We start from the raw sequence: 21,945 nt of genomic DNA on the forward strand, positions 1-21,945 counted from the left end.
TGCCAAAATATATTTTTTCACTTTAAAAGAATTGCAAATTTGTACAAGTGAAATCATCCCTGATATACTTGCAAATGTTGTCTTCGCCCCTGATCTGTCTTGTAGTCGCTAGTTTCCTAACAGGTGTGTTAAGACAACGGAAAATATTGTCAAAGGTATAAGTGAGTCCCTGGTGTCCCTGTCTCATGATGAAATATACATGCTTTAAGTAATGGGTTGCCTTATGAGATTTTATTGCACTATTGTAGCTGTCTATCCATATTTATGTACTGTATAATCTGCACTTTATATGTCTGTTTAAAGCCTAGCCTTTGTACTGTTGTGCAACATTCATTTTATTGTCCACTAAAGCTCTTTTACTTAAAGGTTTGGGATGGCCTAGATAACTAGATTATTGGTCTCATTTTAAACACTATGCATTGTTTGGTTCTTTTTTTAGTACTTTTGAATTGTATCCCTTATGTGCTTTTATGGCCTATTTTGGCCCAAAAAGAATTCTTTGACTTGACTCTTGCCAACTAACAGTCTACCAAAAGGCAACTTTATTTATAAGCATGTGGTTCGAAATTTTTAAAAACAAAAATTCATGGTTTACATCCTGGGTGGGCTCCCAACATTGGACTTTATTCCAACATGGATTAAGCACATTTTGTAATTTCGCTGTAGAAACCATTATCGATATTGGTACATATGTCCAGCATTACTGAATGAGATGAGAAGTCTGCTGAGACATCCATTAAACCGCCTGGACATTCGGACCAGTGTGATTGAATGTCTAAAAGGTGATAATAACATTTTGAGTTTACATTTACCCAATTTAAGTGTCAATTTTAAAATAACTTTCAAGGTTACTAAGACAATTTAAACAAAGTTATCTTATAGTTAAACCTGAATCATAAACTTTTATTTTTTTAAGTAATTGGAAATAGACTTGCAGCATGATGATATTAATTTATAAAGCAATGATCTTTTTTAACTTGTAATGGTTTTTATTAACCACATATGAATTAAATACAATTGAAAGTGTATGTGCCGGTGTGTGATATATCTGCCTGTAAACCCGCTCGCCTCCCTTACTGTGATGCCACAATAACCCGCAACAATTTTCAGGAGTCATCTCCACCTGAGGACCATCACTACAGCAGAAAACACATTTTTCACCCATTAATCCAAGTGGTAAACACAATGATCAGTTTATCCTCTCTCACACTAATTGGCCTCAACGGAAATCGATATTTTACTTTCTATTTCACAATCTTATGAATATTTTTTCATGGAGTAAGTTTTTGGCGAGCACTTTCAGCCTTTAAAGAACTGTCAGAATAAAAGGGAATTTGGTACTGGAAGCTTAGCAAATTTTGAGCTGGAAACTAGAGGACAGAGGGTGGAACTGCTCAAATACCAGAGTCTTGCTAGATTTGAAGTTGAATTTCATAGGAGGGCACCCAAACCACACAACATATGCCACATTGATGAGAGGGTCGAAACACATTTATCCTTATAAAAAGAGGAAGAGCCTTGATCCAATGAAAAGAATGTACACAGCATTAAAAACGTGTTACTGCAATCCTGATCAGGAACAGGGTAACAACAAGAAATCGTCCAATTACTCCAATTTCTAGACAAACTGCTAAATCTGGAGGTGGATCCACTGAAGGTGTTTCCACCACCATAAAAAATAATGTAATGGAGAACGTGTTTGCCTGTGGTTTCTCCTCTAGATTTGGAAAATACTCTAGAAATCTGAACATTTCTTCCACCCAATTGCCTAAACGAGGGTAACTGTGGCAGTAGGTGACACTTTGTGAAACCCTGAGGGGGACTGGTTCAGAGTGTCACTCAGAAAGTATTAGAGTGTCCCATTATCACACATTTTGATTTCAACAGCAAGACAAGACTGATGTCACCTGCTGTCACTTCAGTTTAGCAGGAATTCATACTTTGCCTTTTAACTGTACTCTGAACACGGCTATTCTTTAGAATTGTGCATGCTTGGACACCATGAGGAACTGGAGGAATATGGTTAGCTTAAGGCATCAATCTAAAATTCTCGAACATTTACTGGCAACAAGACAGAAAATACAACCAATTACCATGCTACTACGTCAAGGGAGAAACTAGAAGACAAACAACCTATGAACACCAGCTGATATGTATCCAGTTAGTTCAATCTTGGTCAAAAGGCCTTTTATGACAAGTTTTGTGTGATGCATACACCTCTTCTACATTTTCATTTTTATTCCGCTGCTAGTGTATGTTTGGCTTCATGGCTGATTTTACAGATGCAGTTTCCTAGGCTACTGGCCTCCTAATAAGTTTGAGAAGAAGCTCGGTTTTGCCTTTTTACTCTGCTCCTCTGATTGCTGCTTCAGTGATGGCTCCTGTTCCTTCTCAAGTTCCTCCAGCTCGGACTGATCAAGAAGTTCAAAATCATCTGCTTCTTCTGTATCTGAGTATTCGCTTTGACTGCTGGCTGGTTGCACAAATGCCTCCTGAGCCACCTGCAACTGGTCAGTGGCAGCAGCTGACACAGCAGATACAATGACACCCTCGGCAATGCTACTGACTAGACTGAATGCTTGCTCATCGGTCAGTGGGAGCAAGAGGCCAGCAGCCAAGTTGCTCGCTCTGCTTGACCTGTCTGGGTGCAGCTCCTTTCTCCTTCTGTGCTGGGCTGGAAGGCCAATGCTGGAGTCATCCGTTCCTGAGCCATTGCCCAGCTCCAGATTGGGAAATTCAGCAAGATCTCGAATAAAAGCATCTTCCTGATCACTGGTCCTATCTAAATCTGTTAAATAGAACAGAACATTGATAATTAGTACAGCAAACAAAATAAGGGTCAGTAAAGTACAAACATTGAAGTTAACCTACTTCTCTGAAAAGCTAAGATAATGAAGCTGCTATGAAGCTGATGCCTGAGGTTCTACCCACTTGTATGATATAAAGAAGCGTATTATTTGGACAACCTGAATGGATCTGATCATATTAAGGTAATATAACTTAAGATCACAATTATTAGTTTCAGGAATTATTATGCTCTTTATTCAATGCATAAACACATTTTTTTAAATTATGTTCACAGTTCACTCTTCGTTTTGTTCCTAAATGTAGTTGATTCCCAACATGCGTCTTGAGCACTTTGCGTTATCCTTGGCCCTTTCGCAAGTCAAATCATTAAAAGCATATTTACTGATGGATTATCTTATTTCAAAGAAAGCCTTCATACTGAATTGTTTTTAAGTTTAATCATATCTGTCTGTCTTCCCATGGTTGATTTTCCACATCTTTACTTCATTCTATAAATACTCAGTCTGAATCTAACACTGTTGGGGCACAAATGTCCCCTGCATGGTGCACATGCATGTTTCCCTTCCCCGTGTACTGGACTGCATCTATTTGGTATCCTGAAATGTCAATTTTCTTTTTTTTTACATTTCTTTTTATTAAACAATATAATCAACAAATTACACACATCAAGTGGCATATTTATGAGTCTACAATGTTCTTCTGTGACATTCCATACATTATTAAACATATACAATGATGATATTTAGTGGATCAAGGGGACTCGTGCATTTCCGCTTCTTCCTGACAAGTCGGTGGGTCACAAATATCGCCTCTATAATGATTCAAAGCCTCCCAAACCCTCCCCCATTTCCTCGGGCAACCCCTGGCAGAGTAGACCGATCTCTCCCTGCACATACACCAGTCCAAATCCTCCTGCCATTTCTCCATCCGGGGCGGCTGGCTGGCTTCCCACAACTGAGCGATGTTCCGCTTAGCGATCATAAATGCCACGTTGCCCATTGCGTTTTATACGTATTTAGGTCCGTGGGCTCCCAGACATTCAGGAGGCATCTACGGGCCTCTGGCTGTAAATCTATCCGCAGGACCGTTCGTAGCGTGCGGTGAACCTCCCCCCAGTATGCCTGTACACTTTGACAGTGCCACAGTATATGCATAAAAGTACCCAGTTCACCGCAACCCCTCTTACATTCTCCGCCATCTGAGCGACCCATCCGGATCAAGCAGGGCCCGTGACATACGACCTGTGTAGTATCTTAAGCTGCACCAGCCTTAGCCTCATTTGAATTGCCACCACCCATGGGGAAGAGACCGCCTCCCGCCAGTCCTCATCATCTAGCTCCAGGCCTCCTCGGTCCAGTGCCGTCTGACAGTAACGAACGGGTCATCCATGTTGTTTATCAACTTCTTATATATTAGAGAGATGGTCCTCGCAGGAAGATGGCCATCTAGCACTCTGTCTTCAAGGGGTGAAGCGTCTGGGAGTGTCGTGCCTCTGGGGATGTGTGTGTGTAGCGCGTGTCGGACCTGAAGGTAGCGGAAGTACTCACTGTCGTTTAGGTGGTACTGCAGCTTAAGAGCATCAAATGTATGTATTGTTCCTCCCCCCCAAATGTCTTTAATGTGTGTGATACCAATGAGGTCCCACTTATCAAACCCTCTAGACTTCCATAGACTTCCCAACTTCTCCGAATTCCAAAGCGGGGTAGCCAGTTTGAACATCCCTTCCCACTTGAGGTGTCTGTTAGCCGCGTGCCACACATGGACGGCGTGTGCCGTAGGTCCTGTGAGTGGATATCCGCGGGGCCCGGCATACAGCGCCCTGGTATAATCTCCCCTGGGTAACTGCCATCGGTCCATGGCATAACCCGGATTACCTGGGGGCCCGTATATCCCGTGATTAACTGCTGCCAGCTGTGAAGCCCAATAATATTTCCTTAAGTCCGGCAACCCTATACCCCAGTCATACCAGGGAAGGGTAAGTTTAGCGAAGGCAATGTGGGGTTTACCATCCCATAGTAGCTGTCTCTGTAGAGCCTCTATTTCCTTAAAGTAGGACGCGGGAACCAAATCCATCGCGTTATGAAAAGAGTACAAAAACCGGGGCAACGCCATCATCTTAAGAAGCACTGCTCTACCTAACAAGGAGATTGGGAGAGCCTTCCAGCGCGCCACGTCATTTCTGAATCTCTACAGGGAGGAGGCCAGGTTGTTATTGTAATGGAGCTTCGCGTCTAACGCAATGTAAATGCTCAAGTATTTAAACCCGTCAGGAGCAATTTGTATCGCACAATTGTCTGGGATGACCGGCGGGTCGCCCCTCAGAACATGTAGCACAGGTTTAGGCCAATTTACCGCGAATCCTGAGTACCTCCTGAAAATTGCCAACACATCCAAGAAGCAGCTCAGGGACCCCCTCGGGTTGGTGAGGAATAGCAGAACATCAACAGCATAAAGTGAGACTTTGTCTTCCCACTCAAATGTCCATCTCATTTCATGTATGGAAAGGTCCTGGTGGACTCAAGTTGCCAACGGCTCTAAGGCCAGGGCGAAAAGCAGCTAGGGGAGATAGTGGACAGCCCTGTCTGGTGCCCCTGCTCAGATGGAAGTCAGGGGACCTACGATTGTTCACCACCACCCAGGCCATCGGAGCAGAGTAGAGAAGGCGTTCCCAGCCCGTAAATTCCGGGCCGAAACCCAGTTTGTCCGGTACTGTGAAAAGATAGGGCCATTCGACTCTATCGAACGCCATAGTTGCGTCCAACGACACAATTGCCGCTGGCTCCTTAATCATCGGGCCCTACCCAGCACCCCATGTAGCCTCCGCAGATTTAACGCCCTATTTCGATGTGGCATAAAGCCCGACTGATCAGGGCGGTGATGACTTTAGTCAATCTCATTGCCAGCAGTTTCACCGGGACTTTCGGTTCCACGTTTAGCAACGAGATGGGCCTGTATGACGAGCAGCTTGCCATCCTTATGGTTGACCACTATATTAGCCACTTGCTGATCATATGGAAGTTGACCCTTTCCCTTGCTTTCCTCAAACATAGAGCGCAGAAATGGCGCGATTCTACTAGACCTTAGTTTATAAAGCTCTATGGGGATACCATTGGGCCCCATGGCTTTCCCGGAGTAAACTCCTCTGATGGCCTGCGCCCCCTCGTCATCCGTGAGCGGGGATTCCAGGTAATCTAGATTTTCCTCCGATAAAGTGGGCATTTGGATATCCCTAATCATCTCCCTGTTATCCGCTTCTGTGTATATACCCACCGAAGTATACACCCCACGATAATAATCTGCAAACGCGTCGGCAAATGCTTGTGGGAGTATAATAGTACTGGAGTCCTCCCCTTGTAATTCCGGTACCAGCTTCGACGCCCATTCCCTCCTCTCCAACCATGCAATCAGTTTACAAGCCTTATCACCATGTTCAAACACCCTACTCTGAGTCTCTCCGTTCTGTGCCCTCGCACTGTCTCTGGCAATAGTGCCAAACTCATCCTGGCCCAATTGCAAACGGTGAAGGCCCTCAGGAGTCACCGCGCTAGATACCTCCCTTTCCAGCTTCATCACCTCCTCTTCAGCTTTTTTCAACTCCTCCTGGGGTGCCCTCCTTTTTCCTGCAATCAGGGATCCCCCCCCGGATAACAGTCTTATACCCCTTCCATAAGGACTGCGCCAAGTCTATTGTGCCCTGGTTCTCCCGAAAGTAGCTATCCGTGGCCTGAACTATACTTTTCTTCATGGTGGGGTCTCTCAGTTGCCATGGACTGATGGGAGCTATTCTGCCTGCGTTTACCTGGTCAGATTCCAATAGGAGCCATACCGGGGAGTGATCTGAGACGCCCCTCCCGAGATGCCGCACTTCCCGAAGGGTGTGTGCCTGAGCGGCCGGGACCAGAGTTTAATCTATCCTAGACAAGCTATGGTGTGCGCACAACACGTGTGTATACTGCGCAGTACCTGGGTTACGCACTCTTTAGCCGTCTACTAGCCCCATTGTATCCAGAAACTCTGGGAGCCACCTCTGCACCGGTCTCAACGTTCGAGCGGGGTGCCGGTCCATCCATCACTGCGTTAAAAGTAGCCACCCAACACCAGGATGCCAAGGGGCAGGGGCAGAAAAATGGAGCGCAGGTCCTGAAATGTCTCCGACTGTAGGCTAGGCGGTACGTAAATGGAGACAAAAGTGGCCGTCCTCCCTTCCCACAGCCCAGATATCCCAATATACCTACCCCTTTGATCGGACCAGGTAGCCTGAATAGTCAGGGGGAATGAGGTTTTTACCAGTATGCCAAACCCCCTTGACCCTGTAGTAAAACCTGCATGCGCCACCAGCTTGTACCCACCTTTATGGAAGGCCCGGCACCTATTCCCAATCAGATGTGTCTCCTGTAAAAGCATCACGTCCGGCGAATGACATCTAATAAACTGGTTAACCATTCTCCTCTTTATTTTGTCACCCAATCCATTCACATTCCAGCTCAGCACTCTTATCCCGATCCCTTTCTATTGTTCATCATGGAACTGGTGTAGAAACGTCATGTACACTTTGCTGTCACCTGATGTTGCAAATCTAACTAAAACAACCAACAATCCCACAAACAGTGCGCCCCCGAAAACAGGGATATGCACGAACCCCACGTCCCTCCCTCTTCCCTGCACCCCTGCTCATGGCTTACGCCCATCCCCACCCAGCAGTGTGCCTGTCGCCCCACACTCTAGACAACTAGTTAACTAAAAGTAGTAATGAGGAAGAAGCCAAAGTCCCGTCTCCCCCCCAGTCCAAGGACTGACAGTCTCCCCGAGGCAACCTCAAACCAGAAATGTCACATAGTCTACAAGTCCAATCAAGGAAATTAGCCGTGGGCCAGGCCCCACCACCTGAAAGAGCACCATAGTCCCGTGAATCATGCGGCCTCCTTCATTTCTGCACCTGCGATGCACTTTCTCCTAGTCGATCTCTCCCCTCCGAGCCTCCCGGGATGCGGCTGTCAATCCAATCCGATGCCACCTCCGGATTATCAAAAAACCCGGCTCTCCCCTCGACCTCCACCCTCAGTCGTGCCGGAAACATCATAGCATATTTCACCCCTTTGTCCCTACGTTTTTTCTTCAGCGCAAGGAAGTTCCAGCGTTGTTTCTGGACAGTTTGCAGGATCACATCTCTGTCCCTAAAATTCAACATCCTCGCTATCATCGGGCGCGAGGGTGCTCCCGGCTTGGGCCGCCCTCCTGGCACACTGTGCGCGCGCTCAACGGTGAAAAAATGTCCCAATCCCTTAGGCTTAAGGTGGTTAGGATGAGGTCGGGGTTTTCGGTTACCCCAAGAATGCGGATATTGTTGTGCCAAGCTCTCCCCTCAAAATCATCCAGCTTTCTTTCAGTCAGGTAACGAGAAGCTTTGAGGTCTCTCACTTCTTGTTGGAGCAATGCCACATCATCAGTCAAACTGGCAGTTTTGATATCCAGCGACTTGACTTTTTCGTTTACTTTCGTCTGGTCTGCCCAGATGAGGTTGACCTCTATTGTGACTGTGTCTAACTTGTTGTCAAGCAGATCCATTTTTTGCCCCAGCGACGACTTGATTCCCTCTATGGCTGCCATAACGTCCAAGAGCGTTGGCTCGGCCGTAGAGTCCAAAGAATATCCCCCTGCAGACTGAGCCTGTCTTGAGTCCATAGGGGAGCCCCTAGGCATTGTATAACGGTCAAATTTGTTAGTCTGGATCTGCCTTGCCCCTTTAGAGGTTCGCGGTTGGTGCCTGTCAACCTCCGGTTTGGTCGCCATCAGAGACGCTGCAACTCGGGTCGGTCAGAACTCCTTCCTCCTGCGGGTATGATGAATGTTTCAGGCCAGACCGACCCCATCAGCCGTCCACCCCGCTCCATATGTGCCTCGACGTGCCCGGGCGAGCCCAGTCCAAAGGCATTGTAGACCTGCAGGCAGTACTGTGGAGCGCCGCCCCCAGCACCCAAGAAGCGGCCTGAGTTCAATAAATCCGGTGCCCGCCGTGGGCCGCAACAATATCTCCTTGGCGGCGGCGCCCTCAGAGGGCCGCACTGTTTTGGCACTCCTCCGGGCCCTAGGACAGTCACCGAGGGGCCCACCAGTGATCACGGGCCCCTCCAGAGCCCCTAACCGCGCCACTGGGCCAACCGCCGGCCACCGTCCAGCGCAACCTCCAGTGAAGCAGGAACCCGCCCCATAGGGCACGCCTCACAATACCTCGGGATATAGAAGGGGGGGGTGCAACCAAACAACTCACTACACTCCACGTGCCCCCAGGCCCCTAGAACCTCCAGCGCCCCCCTCTGGGCCTCGCCGCCTCCCCACTGCCACTGGATAGCCTGTTGCCTCGCCGGTGCCCGCCAGGGCCACTCCTCACCGCCGCCGCCCGGCGAATCACTTGCGAGGGGACTGGGGTGCCTATGTCACGTGCCCCCACTCGCCCCCTCTGCCACAGCAGTTCGTCGCTGCCCCACCGAGCTCCCGCAGCAAATCCAGGGCCGGACCGGGGAATTCCGGTTCCGGTCCCGATGTTGATTACCTCAGGCCCGGCCACAGTCCTCACTCGGGCCCCCAGCTTCGGCTCCAGAATAGGCCGCACAATCAACGCTTCGTATCTCTGGCCCCCTGTGTCACAGCGGGGCCGGAGTCGCAGTCAGGAACACCACAGCTCATCCGTTACCGATCTGCATGCTCCGAAGTCAGGATTGGGGTCAGGATGGTAGGGCTGGGGGATTGGTGTCTAGGAGCCGAGGTTTTACTCTGCCATCTTGGGCCGGTGCGTGGCTCCTCCGAAATTTCAATTTTTGACCATGGCATCATGCTAATCTAACTACGTGCAGAAGCCTATGCCTATCCCTAACATGAGTAGGTCCTGAACCTGTTCTGTGATCTGAAGACTCAAACTTAGCAAGTCCTTATTGACCGACAGTGGACTACTGACCCTGTCACAGGTATAGCACATAAAGCCTTGGTGGCAGCATAGGATAATTTGAGAATCCATGTAGTGACCAGACCTTTTTAAGTATATCACTGGGACGGAGGCCTACTGGACCACACATGTGATGTTCTGTTTCTATGTGCTTACCCAGTCCTTAGCGTTAATATCCCATGGAGGTGTTATTTGTGTGTATGTCTGTAGTATGTGTCGCACATGCATCTTGTGTGTGAGTGAGCCAGGGTAATGGAGGTCTGTGGGATCTATCTAGATACCCATAGTATGTCCTATGCATATGAAGGAGGTGAGGGTTATTTAACAAGACAGTTAAAGTGCATTGATTACATTCCTGAAGCTGGTGGGACAAACCTAGACACTGGGGGATACAGGCAGTGGAGACAGGATTCCTACAGATTTTCAAATAGGCTTTTTGCTTAGCCAGGAACTTTGTATTAGTATTCCTGAACACATCCATTTGAAAGGTGGCAAGGGTGAGGGCTGGTACTGCAGACTCTGACTCTGTTGTACAAGTTGAGGCAATCTTAGCTTAAGCCTGCTTTATTGTCTTCCCCTGATTACATTTTCAGTTTGGCTGAAGACAGCCAGGTGCAGAAACCTCTCACCTCTTTGTGCCTTTAAAGTCCATGTTCCAGGACGAAGACTACCCTGTTGTGAGGAGCATCACTCTTCACAAAGGCTGTGCCTGAAGAACAGCCTAGAAAGGACACTTGAGAGAAGAACCACATGAAACTGGGTCCACAGTATCAGACAGTTGTTAGAAATGGGGATCTCTAGTTGGCAATGGGCTGCGGCGCCTTTGTCCAAGTAGGGGCCTTTCTTCCTAGTCGGCGTAAGGGGGATACCCTTCTAAAATAACCCCTGCTCACCCCCTTGGTACCTTGGCACAAACTGACAGGCTTATCACAGAGGCATTGTGTAAAGCATGTGTGCGCACACACAGTAATACAGTGAAAACAAATGGACACCACACTAGTTTAGAAAAATAAGTAACCTTTATCTAAACTAAACAAGACCAAAATGACAAAAATCCACAATACAGTAATCAAATGTACTTCTTAGAAGGTAAAAACAGTTCTGTCCATGGCAACTACAGATGTGACACTTTCAATGCACAGTACCTTGGATGCATCAAAATCCTAAACAAAAACTGGAAGGTGATGCATCAGTTCCTTACGCGCAGGGAAGGTTATGCATCGGTTCCTTACTCCAGGGGAGGTGATGGGTCGGTTCCTACCTGCCACACAGGGGAGGTGATGCATTGGTTCCTTACTTTACGGGGAGGTGATGTGTTGTTTTTTTTTTCTTTGGCTCCATTGTCCTTGTAGATTTGGCACCCTGGTGCGATGCGTGGGGATCAGGATGTGGCGTTCTTGATGCTGCGGCAGCGGTGCTGCGTTGGTCTCTCCAGATGTGGTCCCACAATATGTTGGTTCTTGCAGCCGCATAGCAGGGCCTGCATTGCAATCGGTGCAGTGATCTCAGACTTCGTATATTGGTGCACACGATGTGGCATGCAGTGATTTCTCCAGCTGCAGGCAGGAGCGGCCTCTGTTTCTACAGCGGCACGAAGACAATGCGTGGAAATTCTTCCTGCACCGCGGCGATGCATCGGAAACAGGTGCAGATGTGTTGTGCTTCTCGTAGTTGTATCTCTTTTCCAGCTCCCAACAGCAGGAACAACCTCCAGAGGCCCAACACAGCAACATACACCGCTTGGCAAGTCAGACCTCCCAGCAAGGACGTTCAGGGGAGCTGGTAGTGAAGTCTTTGTGTCCCTGAGACTTCAGAACAGGAGGCAAGCTCTACTTCAAGCGCTTGGAGATCTTCCTCAGGCACGGGACACAGCACACAGCAAATGCCTTGTCCTTTCCTTGGCAGAAACAGCCACTGCAGGCCAACCCCAGACAGCACACAGCACAGGGGCAGAACTTCTCCTTCAGTTTCTCCAGCTCTTCTCCTTGGCAAAGGTTCCTTTTAAATTCCAAAAATGATCTAAAGTTCTGGGGTCTGGGCCCAATATTTATACAGCATTTCTCTTTGTTCTCTTGTGACAGAGATGCTCTGTGCTCAGTCAAAACCAGTTCTGTCCTCTCTGGTCCAGGTTCCCGGCAGGAGGTAGAGACAGCATTGTGTAAGGCAGACCAGGCCTATTCAGGTGAAAGGAAATCTCCTCCCCCTAATCTAAATGCGGCCCAAGTCTATTCAGCCCAGCCCTGACTTATCCAGGAAAAGCAGGACATACCTAGCCCCCTTCTCCAAGTGGCTGTCTACAGTGAATGAACATCTCCAGCCCCTGTCACTCCAAAACCAGAAAGTCAATATGCAACCCAGAAGAGGCACACAGGACTGGCTAAGCAAGACAATGCCCACTTTCCCAAAGTGGTATTTTCAAGCACACAATATAAAAATCATCTTTACTAAAATATGTATATAATATATTATGAGTTCAGGCATACTAAACTCTATTTCTCTATCTTGTTCCAATGGAAAGTTATACTCATAAGATGTTAGAAGTAAACTCCCATCCTATCCAGATAGCCTTTTAATAGTGAAAAACAGAAATCAATGTGGTTCACTATCAGGACATGTTAAACAGAACATGACATGTACTACCTTTCACATGCACTGCACCCTGCCCACAGGGGTACCATGGGCCTACCTTAGGGGTAACTAACATGTAAGAAACGGGAAGGTTAGGGCCTGGCTAGTGAGTGCACTTGCCAGGGCAACATGGCAGTAGAGACTGCACACAGACCTTGCAGTGGCAGGTCTGAGAATCCTTTGAAAGGCTGCTTGTATGGGTGGCACAATCAGTGCTGTAGGCCCACTAGCAGCATTTACTTAAAGGCCCTGGGCACACAGAGTGCACTCTACTAGGGACTTTGTAGTAAGTCAATTAAGTCAATCATGGAAACACCAATCCATAGTCACACTTTACAGAGGGAGTTCTTGCACTTTGGCCCTGATCAGCAGTGGTAATGTGCCCAAAGCATCTAGCCTAGCAAAAAGGAAACTCAGCACACAGCAAAATCTCAGGAGGCAGAGGCAAAAATACTGGGGAAAACCACACCAATGATGCCGGGTCTAACAGTGAATACATATCTCCTGTTTTTCATGTATAAAAGTGGGATACCGCTGCTCCAATGGCTGATCCAAGTCATCTATGGCCAAGGAAGTGAGTGCACCACAGAGTACTCAGAAAACGCCTGTGCAACCACGGCTTGGACCTGCATGATAACCAGACTCTGAGAGGTATGGAACATCACCAGATGTCTGGGTCTCTTGTTGAAGGAGCTGTTTACCTGTCCTGAAGCACCTAGAAGCCAGACAGCCAGCCTCCTTAGAGATGGAAGGAGCCTGACAACCCTGCAGAGCATTGTTTTTCTATGCCAGTTCGTGCCAGGAACTGTCACTTTGTGACCACATTTGCCGAGACCTCATCAGGCCTGTGCTGTGTCCAAATCTGCCAGTGCAAGACTACAATAACGAGCTGACAATTGGCTTGTGCATGGCAGTGCTTGCTTGAGTTGCAATAGACCTTTGCATGGTTGTCACTGCCAAGTAACATGAATCATGATAGGCTTGTGTATGGCCACAACTGTTAAATGTGCAGACCCACCTCTGTGTGGCCACAGTTGTCCAGAAGATACCGACCTGTGTGTGGCTGCAACTGCCCAGTGTGATAAGTCCATGATGGCAGGACTGAAATTACCTAAGTCGTGACCAGGCAGAAGAAGCTGCACCTGCCACAGTACTGCTTGGCCCAATCAGGGCACCAGCTCAGAAACGCTAGCACCAATGTGGTCCCATCACCAAGATATGAAGTCACAGACGCTAATTTTAGAGCAATTCGGACTGCGCAAATTCATGACTGCAGTCTTGGCTGCTTTTGCCTCAGGATCTGAGCGGGCACACTCCTGTGTGTGGCCCCCAAGGAGAAGAACTTCCAGCCAGTGTACCTTCTTGTGTCGGGATTAAGAGGGCACATCTGAAGACCAGGCAGCACGTCCGACCCACTGGGGGTTTCTAATACATATGGAAAGAATTGTTGAACTGAGACTGAGCACACTCGTATTTCAGGGTGGTTAAAAATTGCACATGAGCTTAATTCAGACTACTGCTGCACACCCTATAAATGGGGGACAACCCAGTACCTGGGGGACAGCCTACACTGGGAGAGAAACAGAAAGCAGCACAGCACTGCCTGAATCACGCCCAGAGACACTACATTGTTTTCTGTTGATAAGCACTGGGTAGTCTTACTTTATATTGTGCATTAAACTACTTCTTTTCTTTCTTGTAAATACAACCACTTGGCTGGACAGCCCGTTATTGAGTCGTTGTGATTGTTGAGCTCAAGCACCTCCAAACTACCTCCCTAAGAAGCCTGTGTGTGTGCTCACCATTGCTACCACTGGCCAAGCCCGGAAGGTGTTGAACTTGACACAGTATGAAGAGCTATAGTAGGATGGAATCTGGGACATAAGAGGTAAATAACCCCAAACCCAATGCATAGACGTAATTTAGGGGTTGCCAAGGGTCACATCTGCGAACCCTGGCTTACCTCTTGCTACCCCTGGCACTGCTTTTGCGACCCCTTAACTTCAGAGGTGGAAACATCAGTGCCTAGAACACAAGGACAGCTCTTCCTAATTTGTGCTGGTTGGACCTCCACTTGCCCGGTTTCTGTCAATTGTTTTATTGTACGAATAGTGAATAATATTAGTCAGTATTAGTGTAATCAAAAATTGAGTGCATTAGCTGGAATACAACCCTATCTCGAAGGAAAGGTAAGTAAAAAATTATGTAAAATGTATGTTGTATGCATGCTTGCGGGCGAGAGTGTATTTATGTGTGCAAGAGTGTGTGAATGTGTTAGTATGCATATGCATTTATGTGAGCCAAAGTAAATGTCAAATGGCACGCAATATCAATTCTGCTACCACTGGCATTTTGGTACTTTGGTGAATTGACCTCCATGGCCCAATGATTGCGGCCCAGCTGGCCCTGCTTGCCCTGTGGTGGCCCAAACAGGGTCTGACAGACACACAGTCAAAAACTATAGGCATGGGTATGAACTGTGCTCAATCCTAAAGTGTTCCTGAACTGGCGCTATTAGGGTCTAAATAATTTACTGTGATTCACTAATCCAAGCTGGTATTTAACACTGTGCTATAGAAAAAAACTCCTTGTGGAACCCTTCCACTTTATGTCTTTTTCAGAAGTTTAAAATATCTCTGGGTGTTTGGGCTGTGACAGACAAAAAGTGCGTTACACATTTCGATCCCTAAATTCTTGTCAGACTACAAAGGACCATAATTGAATGACAATATGTCTAATTCTAAATAAACTTTATATATAAGATAAGGACTTTTTGGGTGCAAATTCTTAAAACGTCTAAATGAATCAATCTTTCTTTGCTTCAAAACTTTATGTTCTTAACAGTAACCCTGAGCTGAGAAGAAAGAGGAAAGACACCATTTCTTATGTGACTGTGCATGCATACAGTTTCATCCTTGGCACCAAAAAGGCAACATATCAAAAATGAACCGGATACTATAGAAGGTCATGCATTTATATCTAAAATATCGTGAAGATAAAAAGGGCAACTAAAATTCATGAATTAATCATCAGCAAAACCTCAAACATTTTTAATATTCTATATAAACGCTGGAACATTTTAAGTGGTGATGCAATACCCTATGCCATGAACTACGCTCAAAGTATAGGAGTGAACAAAACAAGCGAAAGGCCTCCTGATACTTCCTTCACGGTACACTCCTCTATTCTGGAATCCAGAATTCGAACCATGAATGGAAGGAAAGTCATTTGGGAAAGGTAACATAGTGAGGTGAATCAAAATTGGTGATCTTTTTAAAAAAGGCCTGACTAAATCATTTGAACAAATCAAGACTGTCTATGGCTTTGGGAAGGCTGAGAGATCCAGCTATTGGAAAATTAGACATAGGTTGATGGAGAGAGACATAGGTTGCTGACTGCTTTTGAGAAACTACTAAGGAGTAGTCTCAGAAGACATACATCTGATCTCTGGAAATTATCATCCAAATAAACTGATTCTTGACGGCAAGAAGCCTATTAATAACAAAGCTCAGGTTAGTTGCGAAAGAAGAATTGGGAAGATATGGAAGTAACGAGGAACGCACCAAGCACTTAGATTTTAAAAGGGGTGTTTATCAGGGCTGTTATTTGCCTCCCTTTCTTTTTATTATGTACATCAACTGCTTAGAGAGGGTGCTTTCAGTTCAACAGTTAGGTGTCCCAATAGCCGAAGGAAGGTTTCTCCCTGCTCTTTTATATGCAGATGACGCAGTCTTGATTGCTCATACTCAGGGCCGGACTGACCATATCGGGCACCGGGCAATCCACCTGTGCGCTGCACGGGGAGGGGCCGGTTTTGGGCCCCTGGGGGCCGTTTTTGTTACAGGGCCGTTTTTGCAGCATAGCTGCAAAATCGGCCCTGTACCAAAATCGGCCGAAAACCGGCCCCGGCAAAGAGCTCGGCGGCACCCACAACCCCCCCTCCTCCCCCGAGTGGGGCCGGCCGAGCACTTTGCCAGGGCCGGTTGTGGTTCCCAGTCGGCCCTGCTCACATTGCTAGAAGTCTCAAGCGACTGTTAGACCTTGTTATTGATTTCATGGACAGTTTGGCGCTACTCACTAATTTCAAGAAATTGCATGTTATGGTCCTGGGCCAGAAAAATACTAAATGTTACACCTTTATGGTGGATGGTTAGGTCCTAAACAAGGCGGATACCTTTACTTATCTAGGGATTTTAATTGACTCAGGTCTCAGCTGGTAGCCCTTTCTAAAAATAAAAAGAACATTGGTAGCCTTAAGAGGGCATGTGCCAGTGGTGATGACTTTTCCTCTCGGCTGAGTCAGAAGCCATTGAAAATTATGCTTGATGCTTACAAAGCTACATGTATCCCACTTTCCACGTTTGGATGTGAGATCTGGGGCTATGTTAACACAGACCCGATTCTGGTGTTGGAAAACACATTTCTAAAGGGCCTTTGGGTGTAGGGCAATGCATGCCTTCTGAGATTTTACACGAAGAGCTCAGTATGAGCTATATCAAAGATTTTATTTGTATGTGACCACTCTTATTCTGGCTTGCAGTTCATACTATAAATATTATAAAGTATGACCTCAGCCTTAATAGGGTAGTCATTCTTGACTGCTTGAATCCGGGCAATATGTCCAATATTCCCCGGTTGACCTACTTGAAGGAAAATGTTAAAGCCCTTGGATGACCAAAGTTATTCTCTAGCCCAGCAAGTATTGTGAAGCAAGGCGTTGTTTGGTTATGGCAGGCTTTTTGCCTCAGGATGGTAGCCAAGAGGGAAGCTTTGGCCTTGGCTAAGCACACATATCATTATTTTGCTCTGGATTAGACAATTCCTGGGCTAGAACCTTATCTTCTCCTTGAAATAACAAGCCACCAATGGCTTTAACTACCTATTTTAGGTTGGATGACTTCCACCATCTGCTTTTTTTCCGAGGGCACCTGGTATAAGATTATGGGTTTGCCAACATGTATTTGTGATCAGGTCTCCAATTGCGATACCTTGCAAATTCTACTTTTATGCCCTTTTTACAAGACCCTTCGCCATAAGTTTTAAAGACCTGTTTTTAACTGAGGAATTTAGACAGGTCAGACCTGCCCTATTACATGTACAGCTTTTAGCTACACCTAAAATCAGTTTTTATGAGTCACTGTACCTTTCAGGGGTCTAAGGCTCTAGACATCATGCCCAGTCAGCCCATTGCTCTCTCCCCAAACAGATTTTCAAATTGCTGGATTATCTTTGTGGCTGCGGTAACATTAACGATGTCCGCTGTGGTGGCTTTTATGTTGAGTTTTTATCTTGTACCTCTGTATGACTTTATTTTGTTTTATAATGGAGTCATCAAGTCAATGTTTTTAATCTTGAGCACCTGTGATTGAACATTCTCATCTTTGTATGCTTGTATGATTTTATCTTTTCCAAATCAAATAAAGATTTTGATACTGATACTAATTAGGGAGTAACCTGTCACAAGACGAATGGGAGTCAGTTTACTGCACAGCTGAGAGGCTTTATGCATGTGCAGATAACAGAAACAAGATGAAAAATCCGATCAAGATGGCATTTGACACCACAACATTTACAATCTGCAGGCTTAAAGCGGGTATTTGCAGGAGGAATTGTGGCCGGTAAGGTACATTATCACATATACTTTCGAGCCACCATTTGATACTGTAGACTCCAATATATAACTTATTTGCATATAAGTTTGGGCTAAGTGGCAACGTCCGAACGTTTTGTTATTTCTAACTAACTGCAGAAGTTAAAATAGTAAAAATCACTGATTCTCTGTCACCTCTTATACCTCACCTGGGCCTAATTCAGGTATTACGCCCATCACTTTTTAGGTTGAGCCTCGGCAGTATGTTAGCTGCTCTGCGAGGCATGCTGTACTAAGGTTAGGCATAGAAGCCCTAACCAGTTCAAGCCCATCTTTTTATTTGGCTCCTGTTACTGTCCTTGCAAAATCTTTGCTTTTCATTAGTAAATAGGCTTAGTAGTTCCTCTTAGGTACCACCTCCTCTGCAATTGTAACCTCCCAAGTTGGTGAGTACTATTTGCTTAAACTACTTTCTCCTACCAGCTGTTTTAGGCAGGACACTCTCTCCCAAAACCACTTGTTTTTATATTTATAGCAGGCATGCCTTATGTTTTACAGATTCTAACATGCAAAAGAAGCAGCATGACGCGAGGGTCCATTGTGTAGCTGAAACATTTTTATTTTTACAAAAAGCACACCACGCTTTATCTTTAACACAGTGCCTGCTTTTCTTAAACATTTACCCAGAACGCATACCGCACTTTATCTATAACACAGGCTCACAGCTCTTCACCCCCATCCTGCCCCCAGGCGCTGTGCTTAATGTTTCAGAATGACGCCCGCTTATACTTTCAGAATGTCAGCACACCTTTCTTGTTTTACTTTAGGCGCTGCTAGAAAAAATGCCTCTAGTCTCATCTAGCTGGGTAGAGATGAGCAGGACAGACTCAGTTAGGGAAGGCGTGCTTCACCTGCTCTCAGTGTTTGGTTTTTAGGTTGCATTAAAGATTCGTTCTCTGCTCATCTTGCTCTGTCATGCAGATGGAACAGCTTCCTTTCAAACAGAACCTTCAATAGCTAAACAACACGAAGCACACAAGTCTGATTGAAGTGGAAACCGAGCATGCGTTTTGATCAGCATGCCTTTATTTACTTTCGTTTGTAAACAAGTTTCATGTTAGAGGCCTTTTCCTGTTCCGTTTGTCGAAGGCCACTAATCTTATATGTAATTGCGCCTATTCTTTCCTCTCCCGTACCTTGCCCTGCGCAATCCTCTCCAAAATCGGACTAGTTTAAAAGTGTAAAACTTATGAGGAGTAAATAAAAAAATGTGACATAAAACATTTTGTATTCAGAAAAAATATAATCACATCCAACAACCCATTATTTAAAACGCCAGTATAACGATTAAACACAATAAATAAGAAGTCATTGTCTCATTTCACACCTCCCTCGCATTTGATATTGACTTGTTGCATATGAATACTTCCCAACACATACGGGGATAACTGAGCTTAACATTGGTTCAGTCAAATATGAAATGTTAGCTTGTCATGTAGTTCCTACAAATCTATGACAGATCTGCATGTTTAGACAACACAAGCTAAGAAATTGGTGTTCAGACTGATTCCAGACACTCCGAAGGATATGTTAGTCTGTAGATCACAGTGCCACTACAAGCCCCACAACCTCCCCAAGGAGTGAATAGTTTCTGGCAACTATCAAACATGACAACCGTGACCCCTCATGGATCGTAGAAACAGTACAATACTTTTCGCTCAGTCCCTCGTGCTCACTTGCTCTCAGATGGATACACAGAATAAACGAAGGGGGTGTTTTCAATAAGCATTTATTGGACCAGCGTCAGTCTAGTTTAAAATACGTGTGCTGCAACAACCACTTAACACAAACATATTTATACAGTTGTAAGAAGCAACAGAGTAAATAAAAGGTAGAATTCTACCATAGTGCTAAAACAATGAATATATGCAGGCATATGAATACATGACAGTAATAATGCATACTCCTACAATGCTTGCCCTAACTAGATGTACCTAAGTGTACCTAGCATGTATGTAGGTGTATGGCCAAGAATACCCCTAGGAAAGTGCCAACCCCATTACCTGATGTGAGAGAATAAAGGACCCCGTCTTGGTCTCGAGTTGAAAACCCTGCAAGGGATGTCAGACCACTGTGTGCTGGAGTGTCTGCGTGCAGTGACCTCATCATCCTGTGTCAGCATGTCAGCATGAAAGCTTCTTCTCCTTTGGTTTACCCAGCTAAGATTTGGTACTGATATACTCGAAAGGTACCCTCAGGGGTTCTACCTAGATGTGTTATGGTACTGTGGGCATTTCAGTCACGGATGACGATAATGGTGACCCTTATACAGAGTTATTATGCAGAAGAAGGTAATCCTGCTGTGATGCTGAGAATCCTCATGCATAATAAATGAGGCTAGTGTTCAGAAAAAAACACACAACATTTATGCTGGACCTAACTAGGAAAAGGTCAGCACCAGAACTGATCTGTAGAACAATGGTAGGACAAATGTAGGTAAAAGGTTGTACAACTACCTTGGCCTATATCGGGGTACATTGTGGTTCATAACAAGCTGACTAGAAAATTCAATATTTGACTTCGGCAGTTGATGTAAAAAAAAAGCTACAGTTTAATCATATTTCTCTTGCGCCCATGTTCTGTTTAGTGAAGTAAATCACCTACTGCATGTTTCCAACAATAATCATAGACTCGATTACAAGAAGGGGAGCAATTTTACTGAATGCAGTTTTACTATATGAAGGGTTTGCAGATTTTGTTGAATAGTACATGGCTTGCCCTATAAACCAGCAATTAAAAGTTGCATGGTCAACAGCAAAACAGGATGAATGACCTCACAAAGCACCATCCATCAGAAAGCTTGTGGCACAGGTTGCAATCAATGAACCTCACCCCTTAACACCATATTAGGTTTCAGCTACAGACAGCTTTAGCTGTCTTTTTGTCAAACGTATTGTTTCCAATAGATTACATATACCTAGAGTATACTTTGGGGCAGCCTCTTCCTCATGATTGCATGACTTTGTTGTGTATCTCATTTACCCACTCCTGATCCAATGGATTTCCTTCTTATTGTTGCATTTCAGTTGCACAGTGTTCTGATGACTGAAGTGTCCTTCAACTGCTAGCATAAGTCCTTGCATTGCAGTTCATGTGAGGGACTATTTATTTTCTTTCCCTCTCTTGCCCTACTGCTCCATCTCTAATTACCCCTTCTTCTTAACAGCGCTACCCCAGCATAGTCTTGTATCATGAGCCACCTATCTTGTCTCCTCAAGTCCCCTCAGTACTTTTGTTGGCCTATTATACCATTGAGATCTACCTTCTTAAATGCTTTACCACTTTAGGATGGCTGCCCGCATAAACTGATGTGCATGCATGTGCGTCACACATCGTTAAATTAATTTATATTTTTACAAATCCTGCTTAAAGATGTCTACCACTGCAACATGTACATCCATGACAACCAACTTTGAATGAGATACATTAACAACACACACACCAGTGACACACTAGTCACACCACAATGGCACACGAGGGTATATCAGAAATGTCCTTTGTATTATATATACATTACACACATTTGACAATAAACCACTGCTTAGCATGTAAGCTTATCTGGACCACAAAACTTGAATTGCTGTGCTACTAGGCGCTCGTCACAAAGAGGCACAAAAACCACAAAAGACCATAATGACATCAACCTCTGTGCCATTAGGCACTTGTCATCAAAATGCATAAACCGTAAATCATTGTGCATCAGAACCAGTTTGCATCACATTAGGTCATAGTCATAACATCATTACTGTGCATTGAAGTAAAAGCTCAAAAAGCTGCACTTGTCATAGGACCTTCATCAACACAGTAGAGTGTTAGTGGGGATTGCAAGACCACCTCCACTCCTTTTAGGGGCAATCTGGATGACTGCAGCTGGGCCTGGAGCCCTTCCGTGGTGTGCAGGGCCACTTCTCCCACGTGT

The 21,945-nt window shown here is 45.6% G+C and overlaps 1 protein-coding gene across 2 annotated transcripts in view; it reads right to left on the reverse strand.

Annotated features, from left to right (window-relative positions):
• Positions 1-519: 519 nt before the first annotated feature.
• The window catches only part of RETREG1 (reticulophagy regulator 1), a 729,848-nt gene continuing 708,422 nt past the window's right edge, over positions 520-21,945 (reverse strand). For both annotated transcript variants that reach the window (XM_078687778.1, XM_078687779.1), the window contains one exon: positions 520-2,788. In XM_078687778.1, coding sequence (XP_078543904.1) covers positions 2,298-2,788 — 491 coding nt within the window. In that variant the 3' untranslated portion in view covers positions 520-2,297. The remainder of the gene's footprint in view (positions 2,789-21,945) is intronic.

Source organism: Lissotriton helveticus, chromosome 4_1 (assembly GCF_964261635.1).
Source record: "Lissotriton helveticus chromosome 4_1, aLisHel1.1, whole genome shotgun sequence".
In the NCBI taxonomy this organism is placed as follows: domain Eukaryota; kingdom Metazoa; phylum Chordata; class Amphibia; order Caudata; family Salamandridae; genus Lissotriton; species Lissotriton helveticus.